This window comes from Budorcas taxicolor, chromosome 14, assembly GCF_023091745.1.
Source record: "Budorcas taxicolor isolate Tak-1 chromosome 14, Takin1.1, whole genome shotgun sequence".
Taxonomy (NCBI): domain Eukaryota; kingdom Metazoa; phylum Chordata; class Mammalia; order Artiodactyla; family Bovidae; genus Budorcas; species Budorcas taxicolor.
In genome coordinates this window covers 44,586,019-44,606,087 of record NC_068923.1, presented here as the reverse complement: position 1 = coordinate 44,606,087, position 20,069 = coordinate 44,586,019, and the positions used below count along the sequence as shown (strand labels likewise).

Here is a 20,069-nt window from a genome sequence, read left to right as displayed (position 1 = left end):
AACATTACCATTAAAAATAAATATCTCAGAAAGGTTTGCTCCATTCCTGTTAGGTCAAGCAATTCTAAAACAATATTTTATAATTCAATAACAAACACTTATCCCACTCACTTCCACCAATTAAACACATATAGGACACTATAATTACATTCTCTGAACTGGAAATAATCTTTGAGGCAAGCTGGAAACTTCTAGGAAATTATTCCAGTGTTTCCTAAAGTTTCTGTTACATAAACACTTCCTTCATGGTAACTATTATGCTTCTATCAATTCATAATTTAAATTTATTATAGCAAAGACTGGGTAGATCTTTATCAATTTTATGTCCTCCGCCTGGGTATAAAGAAACCCTTCCAGCCTCCCAATAAGTTACTTTAGAACCTTGTAACTAGGTTTGAAGAACTGAACAAAGACAAAAGAGATATTTCTCCACCTTTAGGTCAGGCCCCATCAAAATTCTCAACTTGTTCTCCCATCCTCTGGACCATGTCTGTGCAGCTAGGAATGAAAGACTGCAAAATTGTAAGAGTGACACACTGGAAGAGGCAGATTCCCAAGTCAGCTCTTGGAGAACCACTCAAATAGCATCAGAATGCAGCTTAAGTGAGAAGTAACTTACACTGCCTTAAGCCTCTGAGAAACGGGAGTTCTTTGTTAGACCACTTTTCATTTAAATGCCTTTACTTTCAAAGGAAATGTTACAGTACCATCCCTAAATGGAAAACCAGTAATATATATTTTTTCCAGTAATATATATTTTTAAATATATATTCAAATAAACATTTAATTCCAAATATTAGAAATGTTAACCATGGATCACCTAAAATCATTTTATTTATAAACAGAATAAGACTTTTACTCTTCAAAATTGTGAACAAAGTATGAGATGAATATAGGAAAGGAATAAATCCATCGGGAAAGAAAAGAGTTACCTCATTAATCTAAGTGGGCCTCAAATATATCTTTTTAAAAAGTCATCTTTAACAGAGAATCAAAGGCATAGCCATTAAGAACTCTAGTAACTCAATACCCCCAATGTCTTCTGACTGCAGCACTCAGTTATTCCTACAACAAAGCATAAACCTGAAGAACATCAAATTTACTTTGCATCACTCTAATGGGTTTTCTAATTATTCGTTTCCCATTTCTAATTAAATGATTTTTAAAAACCCATTATCTTTCTCTGCTTTTATTATAAGCTAATTGAAGACCATCCGAACATATATAACAAGTTGCAAAAAGTCTCTTTTCAAAGTGCCCATTGTGTGATTTCTAGATGAAACATTTTTAAGAATACATAATTGAAAGATAAATCAATATAATTCTACAATCTGCCAAACATTTCTGAGGCCAGGTTTTTGTCGAGAGCCCCTGCATTGTGCAGGCATATGGCATATAAGAATTAAACATAACATTCCACAACTACATCAGATCACTTAAGACACCTTATTAGTTTAAAAATACTGTGGTAAGGATTTCATTATTTTTACTAGAAAACTAAAAAATTCAAATTACTAGATTCAGTAAAAACTTGCTAACTAACATAAACTTTTCTCTGCAATCGAGTTATTATCATTACAGGGTGAAAAATTTGTAATAATAATAAATGAAGAAAGGCTTTTTAACATGCTGTCATGCTTACTATCAAAATACCTCCTCTGCATCAAGCTGTATAAAAAGAGACCTTTCCTTACAGACTATGATTCCCACTTCTTTCTACTCCCCATTCTTTTAAAAGTTAAACTTAGATTCTTTTAAAAACAACAAATCAGGGACTTCCCTGGTTGTTCGGTGGCTAGGACTCTGCTCCCACTGCAGGGGACCAGGTCCAACCCCTGATCAGTGTACTGGATCCCACATGCTGCAACCAAGACCTGATGCAGCCAAATAAATAAATATTTTTTAAAAGTCAATAGAAATAACATACTTATCAGATTTCCTTTGTCATCTCTCAGAGGAGCACCACCTCCACCTTTCCCCCAGGGGTTGTAATTTCTCATTTCAGCTTCTAATTTGGCTTCATATACTTCTTTTTCTTCACGTTCTTTCTTTCTTCTTTCTTGTCTTTCTTGAATCTTAACATTAAGAAACACTTGTAAGAACTAACTGCTAACAAGTATTCTGATACAAAAAATTAGTTTTAAGATCAGATTTTATTTTTCCTATTAGAAAACTAGACTTTTTCCCAGTATACTTTACTATAAATTTAATATCACAAATATATGTAAAAACAATTAAAAAATACTTTGGTAGCTGGAATATATAGCTGCTACTCCCTCACATCCTGTCACTTGGGCCCTTTCCAACCACTGGTGCCACTTGGACTAAGGTAGCTTCATCTTCCCAACTCCCAGCTTCTACCTGAGGTATTCCCTTCCTAACCTCACCATTTTCATGGGCTCCAACAGACTCTCCCTACCTTCATTTTCTTCATCTACCCTTTCATGGTACCTGGCCAGCCACAAACTACTCCCCACACCTCTGAGACCTGGGCCAACTACTCCCTACCCATCACCAGACCTACTCTACCTTGAGCAAACTCCATTCCCAAAGTTCAAAGATACTGAAGGTTCAAAGCTCTCTAGAGAAAGCCAGGCTATTTAAGTATACTTTATGAAAGCACACAAAATGGTCTTATCACCATCAAGTGTAAGCAAAGGGTTGGTCTTTAAAGACATATAAATAGGCAATGAATAAAGATCTACATTTTGGAAAGTTACTTTTAAAATCATTACCATATGCATGGCAAATTTAAGCAACTACTTTAGGAAGGTCAAGGAAGTCATCACGTATAAAAAATTCTAGGGTTAGGAAATCTGGTTCTGTCAGTGGTGTTTTTAATATGCTCATCTGAAAACAGACAAATACAGCCTCTTGTTTGTAGATTCCTAACACAAAAAAATAATGTTGGTAATTCTGTAATTTTGAAAAAGCCCACTTTTCAAGGAGGTTGCCCAGTGTAGAAAATAGAATAAAAATCTGAGCTTTAGAAGAAATCCAGTGGAATTTTGTAGAAGGGTACCCCAGGTGAATATATATACCTAGAGTTCCAGGGACCTCTCTGGAGAAGATATAACTATTCCCCCCAAAAATCCACACATTTGATACAGTTATTCCTAAGTAAACTCTCTCCAAATATTACAAACCACAATAGAATGTTATCTTCCTCCCTAAGTGTTCTGCCTCTGTTCTCCCTATCCTTAAGAGTTCATAGCTTTATCATCCTCTTAGATTACAACACTTAGAATCATCTTAAAGCCCTGTTCTTTCCTCAGTCTCTAAATTTAAGTCCTATTAATGAAATCCAAGAAATGTCTCTTTTGATGTCCTATCCATCTTCCCCACCTGGTACAGGACCTGGTTACTTCCTGGCTGGACTAACTAACAGTTTTACTAAAAGGTTTCTCTGCCACATCTTTCCCAACCATCCACATCACAACCAGATATCTTCCTAAAAGCCACATCTGCTCACATCAATTATAATACTTCTTTCACTCTTTGGCTTAAGATTTCTTCCCTTTGGCTGTCGATAGATAACAAGATGAAACTGGAAACCCGTTACTTGCTATCTTTCACAATCCAGTATAATCTAACACTCCAGCCCCTTCTCCTACATCAATTCCATTCCCTGAATACACCAGGAATTTCATATTTATTCACTGTATAACATGCAACTCAAAAGCCATCAATCATGCGAAGTCCTCCTAATAGCCAAGGCAATTACTCTCCCTATCCCATGCATTCCAGCCTGTCTATATCAAACTTTATCACATTTAATGATAAATAAATGGAATTCTTTCTCAGCCACACTCTGAGTTTTAAAGGGCCACTGTACTAAGACATAAGATGTTTAACATTATATGAATGAACAATTGAAAAAAATGAAATGGATACCTGCTGCTGCAAAGCTTCCTGGTAAGACTGAAATGACTGTTTTGAAGGCTTTGGTTTATCTTCAAAAAACAATCCTGAATTTATTGCTCGATTACTTATAATTTTCAGCTCATTCTGTCCAACTGTACTCCTACATCAAATACACAATTAATAATTTAAATTCCTTTATGAGAAAACAAGAAGAAGATGCAACACTTCTTTGAAATAGCATGGCATATAAGTACATTTAAAATAGAGAAATGGCAACCCACTTCAGTATTCTTGCCTGGGAAATCCCATGACAGAGGAGCCTGGTGGGCTATAGTCCATGGGGTCGCAAAGAGTCAGACATGATAAAGAGACTAACACACACACAAAGTAGAGAAATTATTTCTTTATAGTTCAAAGAGAAAATTTTAAGTAAATGCCCCTTATCTCTGCTTTCAAAATTAATGGAACTTTCAAATTTACTGAATCTATTTCCTAATCTAGGTGGCAGTTACATGCAAGTAAAACGTTCACATACAAATAAAAACACTTGTGATAATTCATCAAGCAGTATACATATGACTTATGCACTTCTCTGAATGCAGTGGAAGTTCCTCAAGTAATATCATAACTAATGATTTACTTAATAAATTTACTCCAAAACAAAGTAATAACTTCCTAGCCATTTTAAGAATAAAACAAAGAATTATAGTAAAAAGTCTGACTATCAGAAAAAAGTAAAACTTTTTTCACTGAGTCATAGATTTTATTAATGGCATTGATGGTATAAGGTTAATAAAATCCCTAAAACCTTGCCCTGTTTATGGAGGCCTAGGATGGGAATTTTGTCAAAGTTCTAACTGTTGGGTAAAATTACAGCAATGATTCCCTAGTAATTGAAGGCCCTTTCTACTCTTCCGTTTTATTTATTATTTTCATTTCCCCTGGTAATCCAGGGCTTGTACTTCTTAGAAATTATGCATACAGAACTCAACAAACTCAGAGCAAAAAGGCTCAGAGATCCATAGCTATACACATCATGGTCAAGGTGCCAAAAGAAAAAGAGAAGAACTGCAAAAGCAGCAAGAAAATAAAAACTCATCATATACAAGGGATCTTCAGTAAGATTAACAGCTCATCAGAAATCCTATGAAGGCCAATAGGCAAGGAAATGACATATTCAGAGAGATGACGGTGGGGGGCGAGGGGGAAGTCAACTAAGAATTCTATATCCAGGAAAACTACGCCTCACAAATAAAAGTGAAATTAGAACATTATTAAATAAAACTCAGAGAAGACATCACCAACAGACCTGTCTTATAAGAAAGAGTGAATGATGCACTTCAGGTTGAAATAAAAACCACTTGACAGTAACCAGAGTGAACACAAAGAAATAAAGAACACCAGTTAACAGGAACTACATAGGTAAAGGTTAAAGATATTACTAATATGCTTTTATTTGCAGCTATATTCTCTGATTTAAAAGACAACTACATAAAGGAAAGAAGGAACAGTTAAAAACTATTGATGAGCTTAAATATATAACAATATACTCTGTATGCAATAGTGGCATCAAGAAGGGAAGGAATGGCATTATACTGGAGAAAACATTTTACATATTATGGAAATTAAACTGGTGTTAATATGAACTCAGTTCTTTTCAATTAAAAACATAAATTTCAGTCTGCAAGGAAACCACAAAGAAAATGACACACAAATTATACTAAAAGCAGCAAGAGAATTAAAATGGAATGCTATATTTAACACTAAAGAAAAAGCATTATTGGAACCAAAAAAGGAATCATTTTTATTGATAAGGGTCAACTTATCAGTAAGATATAACAATTATGAGCACATGTACACATAGCTACAGAGATTCAAAACACAGGAAACAAAAACTGACAAAACTGAAGAGAGAAATAAAAATAATAACTGGAGACTTCCATACACTACTTCTAATAATAAACAACTGCACAGGAGCTCAATAAGGAAATACAGAAAATAAACAACACTATAAACCAACTATATCTCAGTCACATTGATAGAACTATCCATCCAACAACAGGAAAATGCTAATTTTCTCAAGTGCATATGAAACGTTCTACAGCACAGAACACATGTTATAAGCCTCAGTCTTAAAATAAACCTTAATAAGTTAAAAAAAAACACACACAAAGTATGTTCTCTAACTGCAATGCTGCTGCTAAGTCACTTCAGTCATGTCTGACTCTGTGCGACCCCATAGTCAGCACCCACCAGGCTCCTTTGTCAAGAGGAGCCAAGACCTTGTCTCCTCCAGGCAAGAATATTGGAGTGGGTTGCCATTTCCTTCTCTACTAACTGCAATGGAATTATGTTAAAGCGCTATTAAAAATTTCCACAATTTTCCACAATGAGATAAATGAAAACAAAAAGACAATGTATAAAATTTAAGGAAGAAGCTAAAACAATAAGAGGAAAATTTACAGTTGTAATATACACATATTAAAAAAGAAGACACTATATCAATAACCTAAGCTTCCACCTTCAAAAACTAGAAAATACACGAGCAAACTGAACCCAAAGGAAACAGAAAGAAGAAAATAAAAAGATGAGGAGAAATAATATGAAATGGAGATGAAAAGCACAGCAGAGAAAATCAACTAGACCAAGAGCTGATTCATTAACAAGATCAACAAGACTGACAAATGTTTAGTCAAAACGTACAATAACAAGACTAAAATTATTGAAATAAAAAAATAAAATAAGCAACATTACTATTGACCTTATAAAAACAAAACAGATTGTAAGGGAATACTATGAACAACTATATGCCAACACATTAGATTATCTTGACAAAATGGGTAAACTTCTAGAAAGACACAAACTATCAAAACTGTTGCAAGAAAACAATTTTAAATATGAATTAACCAATGACAAGGAAGATTAAATTAGTAATCAGGAAATTATCCATAAAGAAAAGATGAGGGTAAACTGGATTCCTGGTGAATTCTACCTCACTGAAAAAATTAACAATGCTTCACACAACACTCTCTCCAAAGTAGTAGAAAAGGGAAGAGCACATACAACTAATTCTATTAGGCCAGTATCATCCTAATACCAAAATCAGACAGATTTCAAAAGAAAACAAAAACCATAGACCAGTATCACTCATAAATACAGACAAAAGTCCTCAACAAAAAATTAATCAACTGAAAGGTTCAGCAAGATGAAAAGGACTGTACTTCCTGACCATGTGAGATTTACCACAGGAACGCAAGTTGATTTAATATGTCTGAATCCAATACATATATCCCCACCATACTAACAGAATGAAGAATAAAAACCACAGGATATCTCAATAAACACAGAAAAAGCATTTCACAAAATTCAATTTCCAACTCAGTAATATGTTGAAAGAACATACCAAATACCCCTTCCTGAATCACAAAGAATACAAGGGGACGTCCTCAAGTTAATAAAAGCAATAAGAAAAATCTGCAACAAACATCATACTTAATGGTTAAAGACTGAATGCCTTCCACCTAACAGCAAAATAAAATGAAAATGCCCACTCTCATAATATCTATTCAACATTGCACTGGATGCTCTAGTCAGGGCAATTTAACAAGAAAAAGAAAAAGCATTAGATGGAAAGGAAGTAACGTCTATTAACTGATGACATATTATATATACAGAAAAATGCTAAGAAACCCACCAAAAACTGTTAGTAATGATAAAAAGAGTTCAGCAAAATTGCAGGATAAAAGAATTAATATACAAATTTCAACTGTATTTCTATAAACCAGTAATAAATAACATGAAAATGAAATTAAGAAAAGAATATTCATAACACCATCAAAAAGTGTTAAATATTTTAGAATAAATTAAACAACAGCTAGTCTAAAAACCACAAAATACTGTTGAAAGAAATTTTTAAATCTCAAATAAATTAAAAGACATCCATGCTCACAGACTGGAGACTTAATGTAGTTAAAATGTATGGCTAAATTACAAAGACATAGAAAATCTGAATAAACCTACAACTAATAAGGAGATTGACTCCCTGATCAAAAATCTCCTAAGAGAGTAAAGCCCAGGATCTGATGGTTCTGACAGTGAATTCAACCAAACACTTAAAGAGCACCAGTCCTTCAATTTTTCCAAAAACTTCAAGAGGAGGAAACACATACTGATTCATTCTAGGAGGCCAGCATTACCCTGATATCAAAACAAGACAAAGACATTACACAAAAAGAAAACTACAGACCAATATCCCTTATGACCACAGATGCAAAAATCCTCAATAAAATATTAGGAAGCCAAACTCAGCAGAACCTTAAAAGGATTAAATGCCATGGCCAAATGGGATTTACTCCTGGGATACAAGGACGGTTCAACATATAAAAACTAATCAATATAATAGATAATATGAACAGAATGACAGGGGGAAAAAAAAAACACAAAAACCTCAATTGATAAGGAAAAAGCATTTAACAAAATTCAACAAACTTTCATGATAAAAACACACAACAAGCTAGAAGTAGAAGGAAACCATCTAAATACAATAAATGTCACATATATAAAATCCAAAGTGAACCTAACATTCAACGAAGACTAAAAGCTCATCCTAAGATCAGGAACAAGGCAAAGGTGCCTGCTTTCACAATTTCTACAAAATACAGTACTGGAACAATTAGGAAAGAAAAAAAACATTTTTAAGGCAGGTAAATTGGAAAGAAAGAAAGGTAAAATTATGTTTGCAGATATGATATTATATTCAGAAAAGCCTAATGATTACACACACACACAGTTCAGTTCAGTCACTCAATCGTGCCCGATTCTTTGCGACCCCCACGGACTGCAGCGCACCAGGGCTCCCTGTCCATCACCAATTCCCGGAGTTTACTCAAACTCATGTACACTGAATCAGTGATGCCATCCAACCATTTCACCCTCTGTCATCCCCTTCTCCTGCTTTCAATCTTTCCCAGCATCACGGTCTTTTCAAATGTGTCAGTTCTTCGCATCTGGTGGCCAAAGTATTGGAGTTTCAGCTTCAGCATCAGTCCCTCCAACGAATATTCAAGACTGATTTCCTTTAGGATGGACTGGTTGGATCTCCTTGCAGTCCAAGGGACTCTCAAGAGTCTTCTCCAACACCACAGTTCAGAAGCATCAATTCTTCTGTGCTCAGCTTTCCTTATATTCCAGCTCTCACATCCATGCAGGACTACTGGAGAAACCACAGCTTTCACTAGATGGACCTTTGTTGGCAAAGTAATGTGTCTGCTTTTGAATATGCTGTCTAGGTTGGTCATAACTTTTCTTCCAAGGGGCAAGCGTCTTTTAATTTCATGGCTGCAGTCATCAACTGCAGTGATATTGGAATCCAAGAAAATAAAGTCTCTCACTGTTTCCATTATTTCCCCATCTATTTGCCATGAAGTGATGGGACCAGATGCCATGATCTTTGTTTTCTGAATGTTGAGCTTTAAGCCAACTTTTTCACTCTCCTCTTTCACTTTCATCAAGTGGCTCTTTAGTTCTTCTTTGCTTTCTGCCATAAGGGCGGTGTCATCTGCATAGCTGAGGTTGTTGATATTTCTCCTGGCAATCTTGGATTCCAGCCTGTGCTTCATCCAGCCCAGCATTTCTCATGATGTACTCTGCATATAAGTTAAATAAGCACAGTGACAATATACAGCCTTGACGTACTCCTTTCCCTATTTGGAACCAGTCTATTGTTCCATGTCCAGTTCTAACTGTTGCTTCTTGACCTGCATACAGATTTCTCAAGAGGCAGGTCAGGTGGTCCAGTATGCCTATCTCTTTCAGAATTTTCCAGTTTGTTGTGGTCCACACACATGCAAACTGTTAGTAAAATGAATTCAGTGAAGTAGCAGAATACAAAGTCAACACAAAAAATCAGTTTCATGTCTATACACAAACAATAAGCAATCTGAAAAAGAAATTACAATAACAATTCTATTTATAATAGCATTAAAAAACACAACTTAGGATTTAACTTGACCAAAGCAGAAGACTTATACAGTGAAAATTACCAAACACTGCTGAAAGAAATTAAAGAGGTCATAAATAAATGGAAACACATCCTTTATCCATGGATTGGGAAACTTACTATTGTTAAGATGTCAAAACTACCCAAAATGATTTACAGATTCAACATAAGCCCTATAAAAAATCCTAATGACCTTTTTTTGCCAAATTAGAAAAACTCTTCCCCAAATTTATATGGTATCTCAAGGGACTCCAAATAGCTAAATAAATTTTGAAACCAAACCAGCTAGAGGATTCCCATTTCTTAATTTCCAAACATAGTACAAAGCTACAGTAGTCAAAATAGCACAGGACTGGCACACAGACAGATACAACAATTGAACAGAACAGAAAATTGAGAAATAAATCCACACATATAAAGTCAAATGATTCTTGACAAGGGTACCAAGATCATACAGTGGGGAATGGACAGTCTTTTCAATAAATGGTGCTGCAAAAATGATACCCACATGCAAAGAATCAAACTGGACCCTTACTTAACACTGTATACAAAAGGTAACTCAAAATCATAATCCTCAACGTAAAACCCAGAACTGCAAAGCTCTTAGAAGAAAATGCAGGGCAAAAGGTTCACAACTCTGGATTTGGCAATGATTTTCTTAGATATGACACCAAACACAGGCAAGAAATGAAAAAACAGACAAACTGGACTTCACAAAAATTAAAACTGTGTATGAATCTATAGCATTGCTATATACTAACAGAGTAAAAAAATAATACCCAGAATGAGAGAAAATATTTGCAAATTATATATCTGATAATGGATTAATATCCAGAGTATACAAAGACTCTTAAAAACATAACAACAAATAAATAAAGTATCTGATTCAAAAATGAGCAAATAACTTGAAAAGACATTCTCCAAAGACAAACAACTGGCCAAAAAGCAGATGAAAAGATGCTCAACATCGATAATCACACAGAAATGTAAATCAAAGGCACAATGAGATCCACATCACCCCCATTAAGATGGCGACTAACAAAACGAAAACAAAAACTAGTAACTGTTGGTGAGGATGTGTAAATGTCAGAACCTTGTGCATAGCTGTTGGGGATATACAATGGGGTAGCTTCTGTAGAGAACAGTACAGTGGTTTTTCAAAATATTAAAAACAGATTGACCATATGATCCAGCAACTTCACTTCTTTGTATATGCCTAAGAGAACTGAAAGCAGAGTCTCAACCACAGTTGTACACCCATATTCACAGCAGCCTATTCACAATACTTAAACTGCATAAGCAACCCAAGCACTCATCACTGAATGAGTAGATAAGCAAAATGTGGTAAATACATAAAATACAATCAAATGTTATTCAGTTTTATAAAGGAAGAAAATTTTCTGGGAACTAAGATCCCATAAGCCACGTACATGGCAAAAAAGTAAGGAAATTTTGACTTATGTCACAGTATGGATAAACCTTGAGAACATTATGATTAAGCAATAAAAGCCACACACACAAATCTTGTATGATTTCATTTTTATGAGGTACCTAAACTAGCCAAAATCATAGGAAAAGTAGAATATGGTTGCCAGGAACATAGGGGAGAGGAAATAGGGAGATATCGTTTAGTAAGTATAGAGTCTCAGTTTTACAAGATGAAAAATTCTGGAAACAGATGATGGTGATGGTAACTCAACAGTATGAATATACTTAACATCACTGAACTATATACTACAAATGCTTTCAAATGATGTTATGTGTATGTTACTGTAATTTTAAAAATGAAAAAAAATATTAAGACGGTAATACTAAGCAGTACTAAATGCAGTACTTGGATGCAATCTCAAAAACGACAGAATGCTCTCTGTTTGTTTCCAAGGCAAACCATTTAATATCACAGTAATTCAAGTCTATGCCTCAACCAGTAATGCTAAGAAGCTGAAGTTGAACACTTCTATGAAGATATACAAGACCTTCTAGAACTACACCCAAAAAAGATATCCTTTTCATTATAGGGGACTGGAATGCAAAAGTAGAAAGTCAAGAAACACCTGGAATAACAGGCAAATTTTGCCTTGGAGTACAGAATGAAGCAGGGCAAAGGCTAATAGAGTTCTGCCAAGAGAATGCACTGGTTATAACAAACACCCTCTTCCAACAACATGAGAGAAGACTCTACACATGGACATCACCAGATGGTCAACACCAAAATCAGACTGATTATATTCTTTGCAGCCAAAGATGAAAAAGCTCTATACACTCAGCAAAAACAAGACCAGGAGCTGACTATGGCTGAGATCATGAATTCCTTATTGCCAAATTCAGACTTAAATTCAAGAAAGTAGGGAAAACCACTAAACCATTCAGGTATGACTAAAATTAAATCCCTTACAATTATACAGTGGAAGTGAGAAAAACATTCAAGGGATTAGACCTGATGGAGGGAGTACCTGATGAACTATGGACAAAGGTTCGTGACATTGTATAGGAGACAGGGATCAAGACCATCCCCATGGAAAAGAAATGCAAAACAGCAGAATGGCTGTCTGAGGAGGCCTTACAAATAGCTGTGAAAAGAAGAGAAGCCAAAAGCAAAGGAGAAAAGGAAAGATATACTCGTTTGAATGCAGAGTTCCAAAGAACAGCAAGGAGAGGTAAGAAAGCCTTCCTCAGTGATCAGTGCAAAGAAATAGAGGAAAACAATAGAATGGGAAAGACTAGAGATCTCTTCAAGAAATCAGAGATACCAAGGGAACATTTTATGCAAAGATGGGCTCATTAAAGGACAGAAAGGGTATGGACTGAACAGAAGCAGAAGATATTAAGAAGAGGTAACAAGAATACACAGAAGAACTGTACAAAAAAGATCTTCATGACCCAGATAATCATGACGGTGTAATCACTCACCTAGAGCCAGACATCCTGGAATGTGAAGTCAAGTGGGCCTTAGGAAGCATCATTATGAATAAAGCTAGTGGAGGTGATGGAATTCCAGTTGAGGTATTTCAAATCCTAAAAGATGATGCTGTGAAAGTGCTACACTTTCACAAATATGCCAGCAATTTGGAAAACTCAGCAGTGCCCACAGGACTGGAAAAGGTCAGTTTTCATTTCAATCCCAAAGAAAGGCAATGCCAAAGAATGCTCAAACTATCACACAATTGCACACATCTCACAAGCTAGTAAAGTAATGCTCAAAATTCTCCAAGCCAGACTTCAACAGTATGTAAACTGTGAACTTCCAGATATTCAAGCTGGCTTTAGAAACAGCAGAGGAACCAAAGATCAAATTGCCAACATCCACTGGATCATCAAAAAAGCAAGAGAATTCCAGAAAAACATCTACTTCTGCTTTATTAACTATGCCAAAGCCTTTAACTGTGTGGATCACCACTAACTAGAAAATTCTGAAAGAGATGGGAATACCAGACCACCTGACCTGCCTCTTGAGAAATCTGTAGGCAGGTCAGAAAGCAACAGTTAGAACTGCACATGGTACAGTAGACTGGTTCCAAATAGAGAAAGCAGTACGTCAAGGCTGTATATTGTCACTGTGCTTATTTAACTTATATGCAGAGTACATCATGAGAAATGCTGGGCTGGAAGCACAGCTGGAATCAAGATTGCCAGGAGAAATATCAGTAACCTCAGATATGCAGATGACACCGCCCTTATGGCAGAAAGCAAAGAAGAACTAAAGAGCCACTTGATGAAAGTGAAAGAGGAGAGTGAAAAAGTTGGCTTAAAGCTCAACATTCAGAAAACAAAGATCATGGCATCTGGTCCCATCACTTCATGGCAAATAGATGGGGAAATAATGGAAACAGTGAGAGACTTTATTTTCTTGGATTCCAATATCACTGCAGTTGATGACTGCAGCCATGAAATTAAAAGACGCTTGCCCCTTGGAAGAAAAGTTATGACCAACCTAGACAGCATATTCAAAAGCAGACACATTACTTTGCCAACAAAGGTCCATCTAGTGAAAGCTGTGGTTTCTCCAGTAGTCCTGCATGGATGTGAGAGTTGGAATATAAGGAAAGCTGAGCACAGAAGAATTGATGCTTCTGAACTGTGGTGTTGGAGAAGACTCTTGAGAGTCCCTTGGACTGCAAGGAGATCCAACCAGTCCATCCTAAAGGAAATCAGTCTTGAATATTCGTTGGAGGGACTGATGCTGAAGCTGAAACTCCAATACTTTGGCTACCAGATGTGAAGAAATGACACATTTGAAAAGACACTTATGCTGGGAAAGATAGATGGCGGGAGGAGAAGGGGATGACAAAGGATGAGATGGTTAGATGGCATCACTGATTGAATGGACATGAATTTGAGTAAACTCTGGGAACTGGTGATGGACAGGGAGGCCTGGCGTGCTGCAGTCCATGGGGTCTCAAAGAGTTGGACACGATTGAGTGACTGAACTGAACACTAAATAGATTTATAGATCTTATATACTCTCCAACAAAATCTCAAACTGAGCAGCTCATCCCAAGTAAGATTCACATGGAAATACAAAGGATCTAGAATAGTCAAAAAAGAATCTTGGAAAAAAGAACTCATATTTCTCTATTTCCCAACTTCCACAGAGCTACAATTATCAAGTGACACCAAGACAAGGACAGACACACAGAACAATGGAAGAGAATAATCCCAGAAAGAGACTCATACAAACATGCCCAACTGTTTTTGATAAAGGTATAAAACCCATTCCCAGGAAAAAGGATCTTGTCAACCAATGGTCCTGGGAACTACTGCACACTCACATGGCAGGGAATGGGTGCTCTGACCTAAATCTAACACCTTACCCAAAAAATAACTCAAAATGGATTACGAAGTTAAATGTAAAACTACAAAAACTTTCAGGAAAACAAAGAACTAAAGAGTTCGTTTATTTTTTAAAAACAAAACAGTAGAAAATCTTTTGGATCCAGGCTTAGGAAACAAATACCTAGATACTTGATACTGAAAGCATGATCCACAGAAAAAAGCTGATATATTGGACTTATTTAAAATTTACAAGTACCCTACTAAAAGGATGAAAAGACAAACTTTAGACGGAGAGAAAATATTTGCAAACCGCGTATCTGACAAAGAACTAATATTTAGGATATATGAAGAACTCTTAAAAACTCAGTATTAAAAAAAAAAAATGCTCCAATTGGAAAATGTGCAAAAGACATCAACAGAAAGTAAAAGAGTGGAAAGTGGAAGTCTGAGTCGCTCAGTTATGTTGAACTCTTTGCAACGCCATGGACTGTAGCTCACCAGGCTCCTCTGTCCATGGGATTCTCCAGGCAAGAATACTAGAGTGCGTTGTCATTCCCTTCTCCAGGGGATCTTGCCAACCCAGGGATTGAGCCTGGGTCTCCTATGTTGCAGGCAGATTCTTTACCATCTGAGCCGTATCAACAGATGTTTCACCAAAGACTTACAGATGGTAAATAAACACATGAAAAGACGTTCAACATTATCATTATTAGGAAACTACATTAAAACCCCAATCACTATATATACACCTATCAGAATGGCCTAAATACAAGTCACATGCCAAATATTGGGGAAGATATGGAGAAACAGGTTTTTGTTTGTTTTTTTTAAAAAAACAGGTTTTTAATACATTGCTGATACAAAGGAAAATAGTACAGTCTCTCTGAAAACTGTCTGGCAGTTTCTTACAAAAGCAGGCTGTAACTACCATACAACCCAACAATAACAAACACTCCTAGGCAATATCCTAAAGAAATACTGTGTTTACAAAAAAAAAAACCTGTACAAGAATGTCTACAGCAGCTCTATTTGTAACTTCAGTTCAGTTGCTCAGTCGTGTCCTACTCTTTGCGACCTCATGAATTGCAGTACGCCAGGCCTCCCTGTCCATCACCAACTCCTGGAGTTCACTCAGACTCACGTCCATTGAGTCGGTGATGCCATCCAGCTATCTTATCCTCTGTCATCCCCTTCTTCTGCCCCCAATCCCTCCTAGCATCAGAGTCTTTTCCAATGAGTCAACTCTTCACATGAGGTGGCCAAAGTATTGGAGTTTCAGCCTTAGCATCAGTCCTTCCAAAGAACACCCAGGACTAATCTCCTTTAGAATGGACTGGTTGGATCTCCTTGCAGTCCAAGGGACTCTCAAGAGTCTTCTCCAACACCACAGTTCAAAAGCATCAATTCATAATAACTTAGATGATCTTTAATAAGTGAATGGTTAAACTGTGGTACATTCCCCACCATTGAATGCTACTAACAATTAAAACAAATGAACTATTTACACATGCAAAAACCTGGATGAATCTCCAGACAGTTAAGCTAACTCTAAAAAGTCAACCCCTAAAGGTTACATATTTTAAAAATCCACTTATAAAACATACTTGCAGTATTACAGAAATAGAAAATAGATCAGTTACTGCCAGTGGCTAAGGAGAAAATTGGGGTAGGCCAGAACTATGTCTGGCTATAAGAGGGCATCGTCAGGAATCCCTGCAATGATGGGAGTGTATCTTCACTGTATTCAGTGTTATATATCCGAGTGATACTGAACACAGTTTTGCAAAATATTAGCAACTGAATATTGAAAATGCTGAAAAAAACTAAAAGGTACACAGGATGTCTCTATACTGCTTCTTATAATTTCACCATAGGAATCTATGTTTATCTCTAAATAAAAACGTCATTTTTTTAAAAAGATGCTATAGTGTGTTCTGTATATATTTTTGTGGTTGTATTTGTACATAAAATGGGTTCTTGAATACATATTTAGATATATCTACCTCTGGATGAATGAGATTTTAGGTGATTTCAATTTTTTATACATCTGTTTGTACTCTTTTTTTACCAATAAGACACACAAATGACTTTTCTAATAACAGAAAGAGAGGTTATTCTTAATTTTTTTAATGTGCTTTCTATGAAATATGAAACACTGACTTAAAAGCACTACACATAACGTTGTTGTTATTCAATCACTAAGTTGTGTCAGACTCTTTGCAACCCCATGAACTAATAGCATGCCAGGCTTCCCTGTCCTTCACTACCTCTCACAGTTTCTTCAAATTCATCTCCATTGAGTGGGTGATGCCATTCAACCATTTCATCCTGTGTGGTCCCCTGCCCTCAATCTTTTCCAGCATTGTGCACTGGTTATATAATAACTGTAAATTAAAATAAGTTATATCTGTTCTGAACAAAAAAGAGTGCACTGAATAATACAGGTTCAATGGAAGACAAATTAATCTTGAAACAAAGTATTATTTTAACTACTTACACAATAGGCTGTACTGGCTGGTGGGTGACGATGGGCTGTGCTGGCTGGTGGGAGACAGGAGCTGTAACATAAGCAGCAGGAGCAGGCTGTACTCCCATCATCCCTGAACCATCTAAAAAGAAAACACACACATTTGTGTCAAGAGTACTCACTTAATAACACTTTATCCCTAAAGAAAAAGTCACATACCAAAAATGCTACCTAAGGAAAAAAAACATATTTCCTTCTGAGTTAAGAGTTAGCAAAGAATAATGCGAGAAAACATGAAATAGTTATTTCTTAAATCTAGATAAAAAGGAAATAACTACAAATTATAACTGAGTTTTAAAGTAGAGCATTTACTAAATCAATAAATATATAATATTGGAATTAAGTAAAGTTGTGCTTTTCTCATTGATATATTTTTGCTTGCACAGAAACCAATTTTCCTGACTGAACTGCTGTACAGTAATGTTTACCCCACAGATAACTTACAATAAGCAAGACCAGGATCCAAAGTATTCCTGGCCCCATAGAAATAGTACACATCATCGTAAGGAGTTCGGTAGTTCGCAGCCAAAGGGGGCAGCATGGGAGGTGGAGGCAGAGGTGCAACTCTGTACCAACAGAAAATTGGGAAATTCTTCTCATATTTCATTGCAACTTAAAAAAAAAAATCAAGATAGTATTCCTTTACAAAAATCTTACTGAAAATCTAATTGTTACTTTAGGAAAAGTCATTATCTTGCCTCAATCTCTTATCAAAAATTATAATTCAAAAAGCAAAAAATATAAAATGTTAGAATTTAAGGGACCACAGTTAGTCAATGAGTATCTTATTTGTCACCATCTGCCAGTACTGAACAAATATGATCTCTGTCCCTCAGAAATAATACAGAAATAAAACAGCCATTATAGCAGAGTATAGCAAAGCGGTTTTCCAGGTGGCACTAATAGTAAAAACAAAAAAACCTGCCTGCCAATGCAGAAGACATAATGAGACACAAGTCCAATCCCTGGGTTGGGAAGGTCCCCTGGAGGAAGGCCTGGGAACCGACTCCAGTATTCCTGCCTGGAGAATCTCATGGACAGAGAAGTCTGGTGGACTACAGTCCATGGGGTTGCAAAGATTTGAACACGACTGAAGCAATTTAGCACAGCACAGAGCAGATGAAGCAATACAAGGAGACATGGGGTGTCAAAAGAACAGGAACATTTAGATTATATGGAGTAGGAACATTTAGATCACATAGAGAAGGGGAGGAAGTATAAGGATGCTTTCCAAGAAAGGCAATGCTTCAACCACGCTGCCAGAGTGAATCACAGAGGAGGAGGATACAAGAAGAAAAGGCAGAGGTACAGAATGGCGTTACAAGTGGTTCCATGTGACTGAGAGAAAGGTGTATTTTTTTTTTAACTCTAAAAATACATTGTTCTTTCAAAGGAATTAAACTATAATGTGAAAAAGAAACTACTTAAATATCAACAGTAAATTTCTGACTTAATTTTCAGCACTTCATAAAGTCAAAACTTCTGAAAATGTCTACATCAGCACTTCATTAATGATTAAGAAGTATCTCTGTACTTCCACCAAGGCAATATTTTCCATTTGTTAAAAGGTAAAAAGCAGATTCATTTAGATGAACAGAAAGAGAAAGGAGGCATCCTAGAATGTCTTCACATTTGAGTGTGTATCTTAGGTTCTCCTTCGTATACTTCAAATAATTCTGAAGCACTGAGAAGGCATTAAAGTTCTCTTCAGTCATGAATATTCTTCACATTTACTAAGATTTATGTGTCTAATCTTACTATCCTCACTCTGTAGATACATCAACAAAACAGCTGAAAAATTACTATAAAAGAAAACTTTCAGTATCATTAAAGCTTAAATTTTTAGAGATTTATACAAGATTTACTCCTCATAACAATCCTCTAACTGTAGATTTAAAAACACATATACACACTCACACACACATATGTATGTTACTATTCTACTTTTACAAGTGAGAAAACTGAAGTTCAATAAAAGCATAGTTTGCCCAAACTCCAGCCAGTGAAGCAACCATTTTAATCCCTAAATCAACACTGATATCATCATACCATGCTCTATAATTTCAATCCCATCTAGCCTTTTGAGTTGGGAAGCCATCAGATGAAACAAACTAAACATCTGATAAATACAGTAAACATGGTCAGACAATTTGTTAGCAGTAAATAAAAGATGATACCAAGTCTTACTGAAGGAATGTATAGCCCAGAAAGCATTGATGTTAAAAAGGAAAAACATCTGATTAAATGCAATCCGTCAACTAATACATTAGTAGTGAACAAAAAATAAGCAAAAATCCTGAAAGAAAGTACAGACCAGAAAATACCAATATTAACAAGATTTTCTTTATGTTTAGTCCAATATAGTATGATGCCTTTTACCTGTGACATCAAATCTTTACCCTAATACCTAAATTACAGGTTTTATAATCTCAACACTTTATTTCAGATACTTGAGTTGCATAGCCTGTAAGTAATCACAGAGAAAGAGTTGAAGAAAACAAACTAAAGTAATATATATAAAACAATCACATTAGAAACTTTTTCTGCATTAACTGAAGGAAGTATTCAATGTTTGCCAAGTGGAAATTACAAAATTGAAAATGTCCAGGTTTATATGTTAAAAGATATTAAAAACAGACATTTCAAAATGTGACCTAAAACTAAATACTAAATGTATTTAGTTATACATTTTAAAAATACTGAAGCATCTTTAAACAATAAAAGAATGTTATAAGAATTTCCCTTGTTTTTTAACAGAGCAAAGATCAACAATAAAAACACATTTCAACAGAAATTATTTGACAAAATCCATTAATTGTATGAAAATCTCTGAAGGATATCATCATCTGCTTCAGCAACTACTTCTAAATATAAAATATAATAATACCTTACCTAATTCCCAAACAC

The 20,069-nt window shown here is 35.6% G+C and overlaps 1 protein-coding gene across 1 annotated transcript in view; it reads right to left on the bottom strand.

Annotated features, from left to right (window-relative positions):
* The window catches only part of CSPP1 (centrosome and spindle pole associated protein 1), a 98,089-nt gene that overhangs the window by 37,978 nt on the left and 40,042 nt on the right, over positions 1–20,069 (bottom strand). The window contains exons 13-16 of the mRNA XM_052651701.1: positions 17,607–17,728; positions 17,133–17,244; positions 3,895–4,024; positions 1,928–2,075 (exon numbers count right to left, since the gene is read on the bottom strand). Coding sequence (XP_052507661.1) covers positions 1,928–2,075; positions 3,895–4,024; positions 17,133–17,244; positions 17,607–17,728 — 512 coding nt within the window. The remainder of the gene's footprint in view (positions 1–1,927; positions 2,076–3,894; positions 4,025–17,132; positions 17,245–17,606; positions 17,729–20,069) is intronic.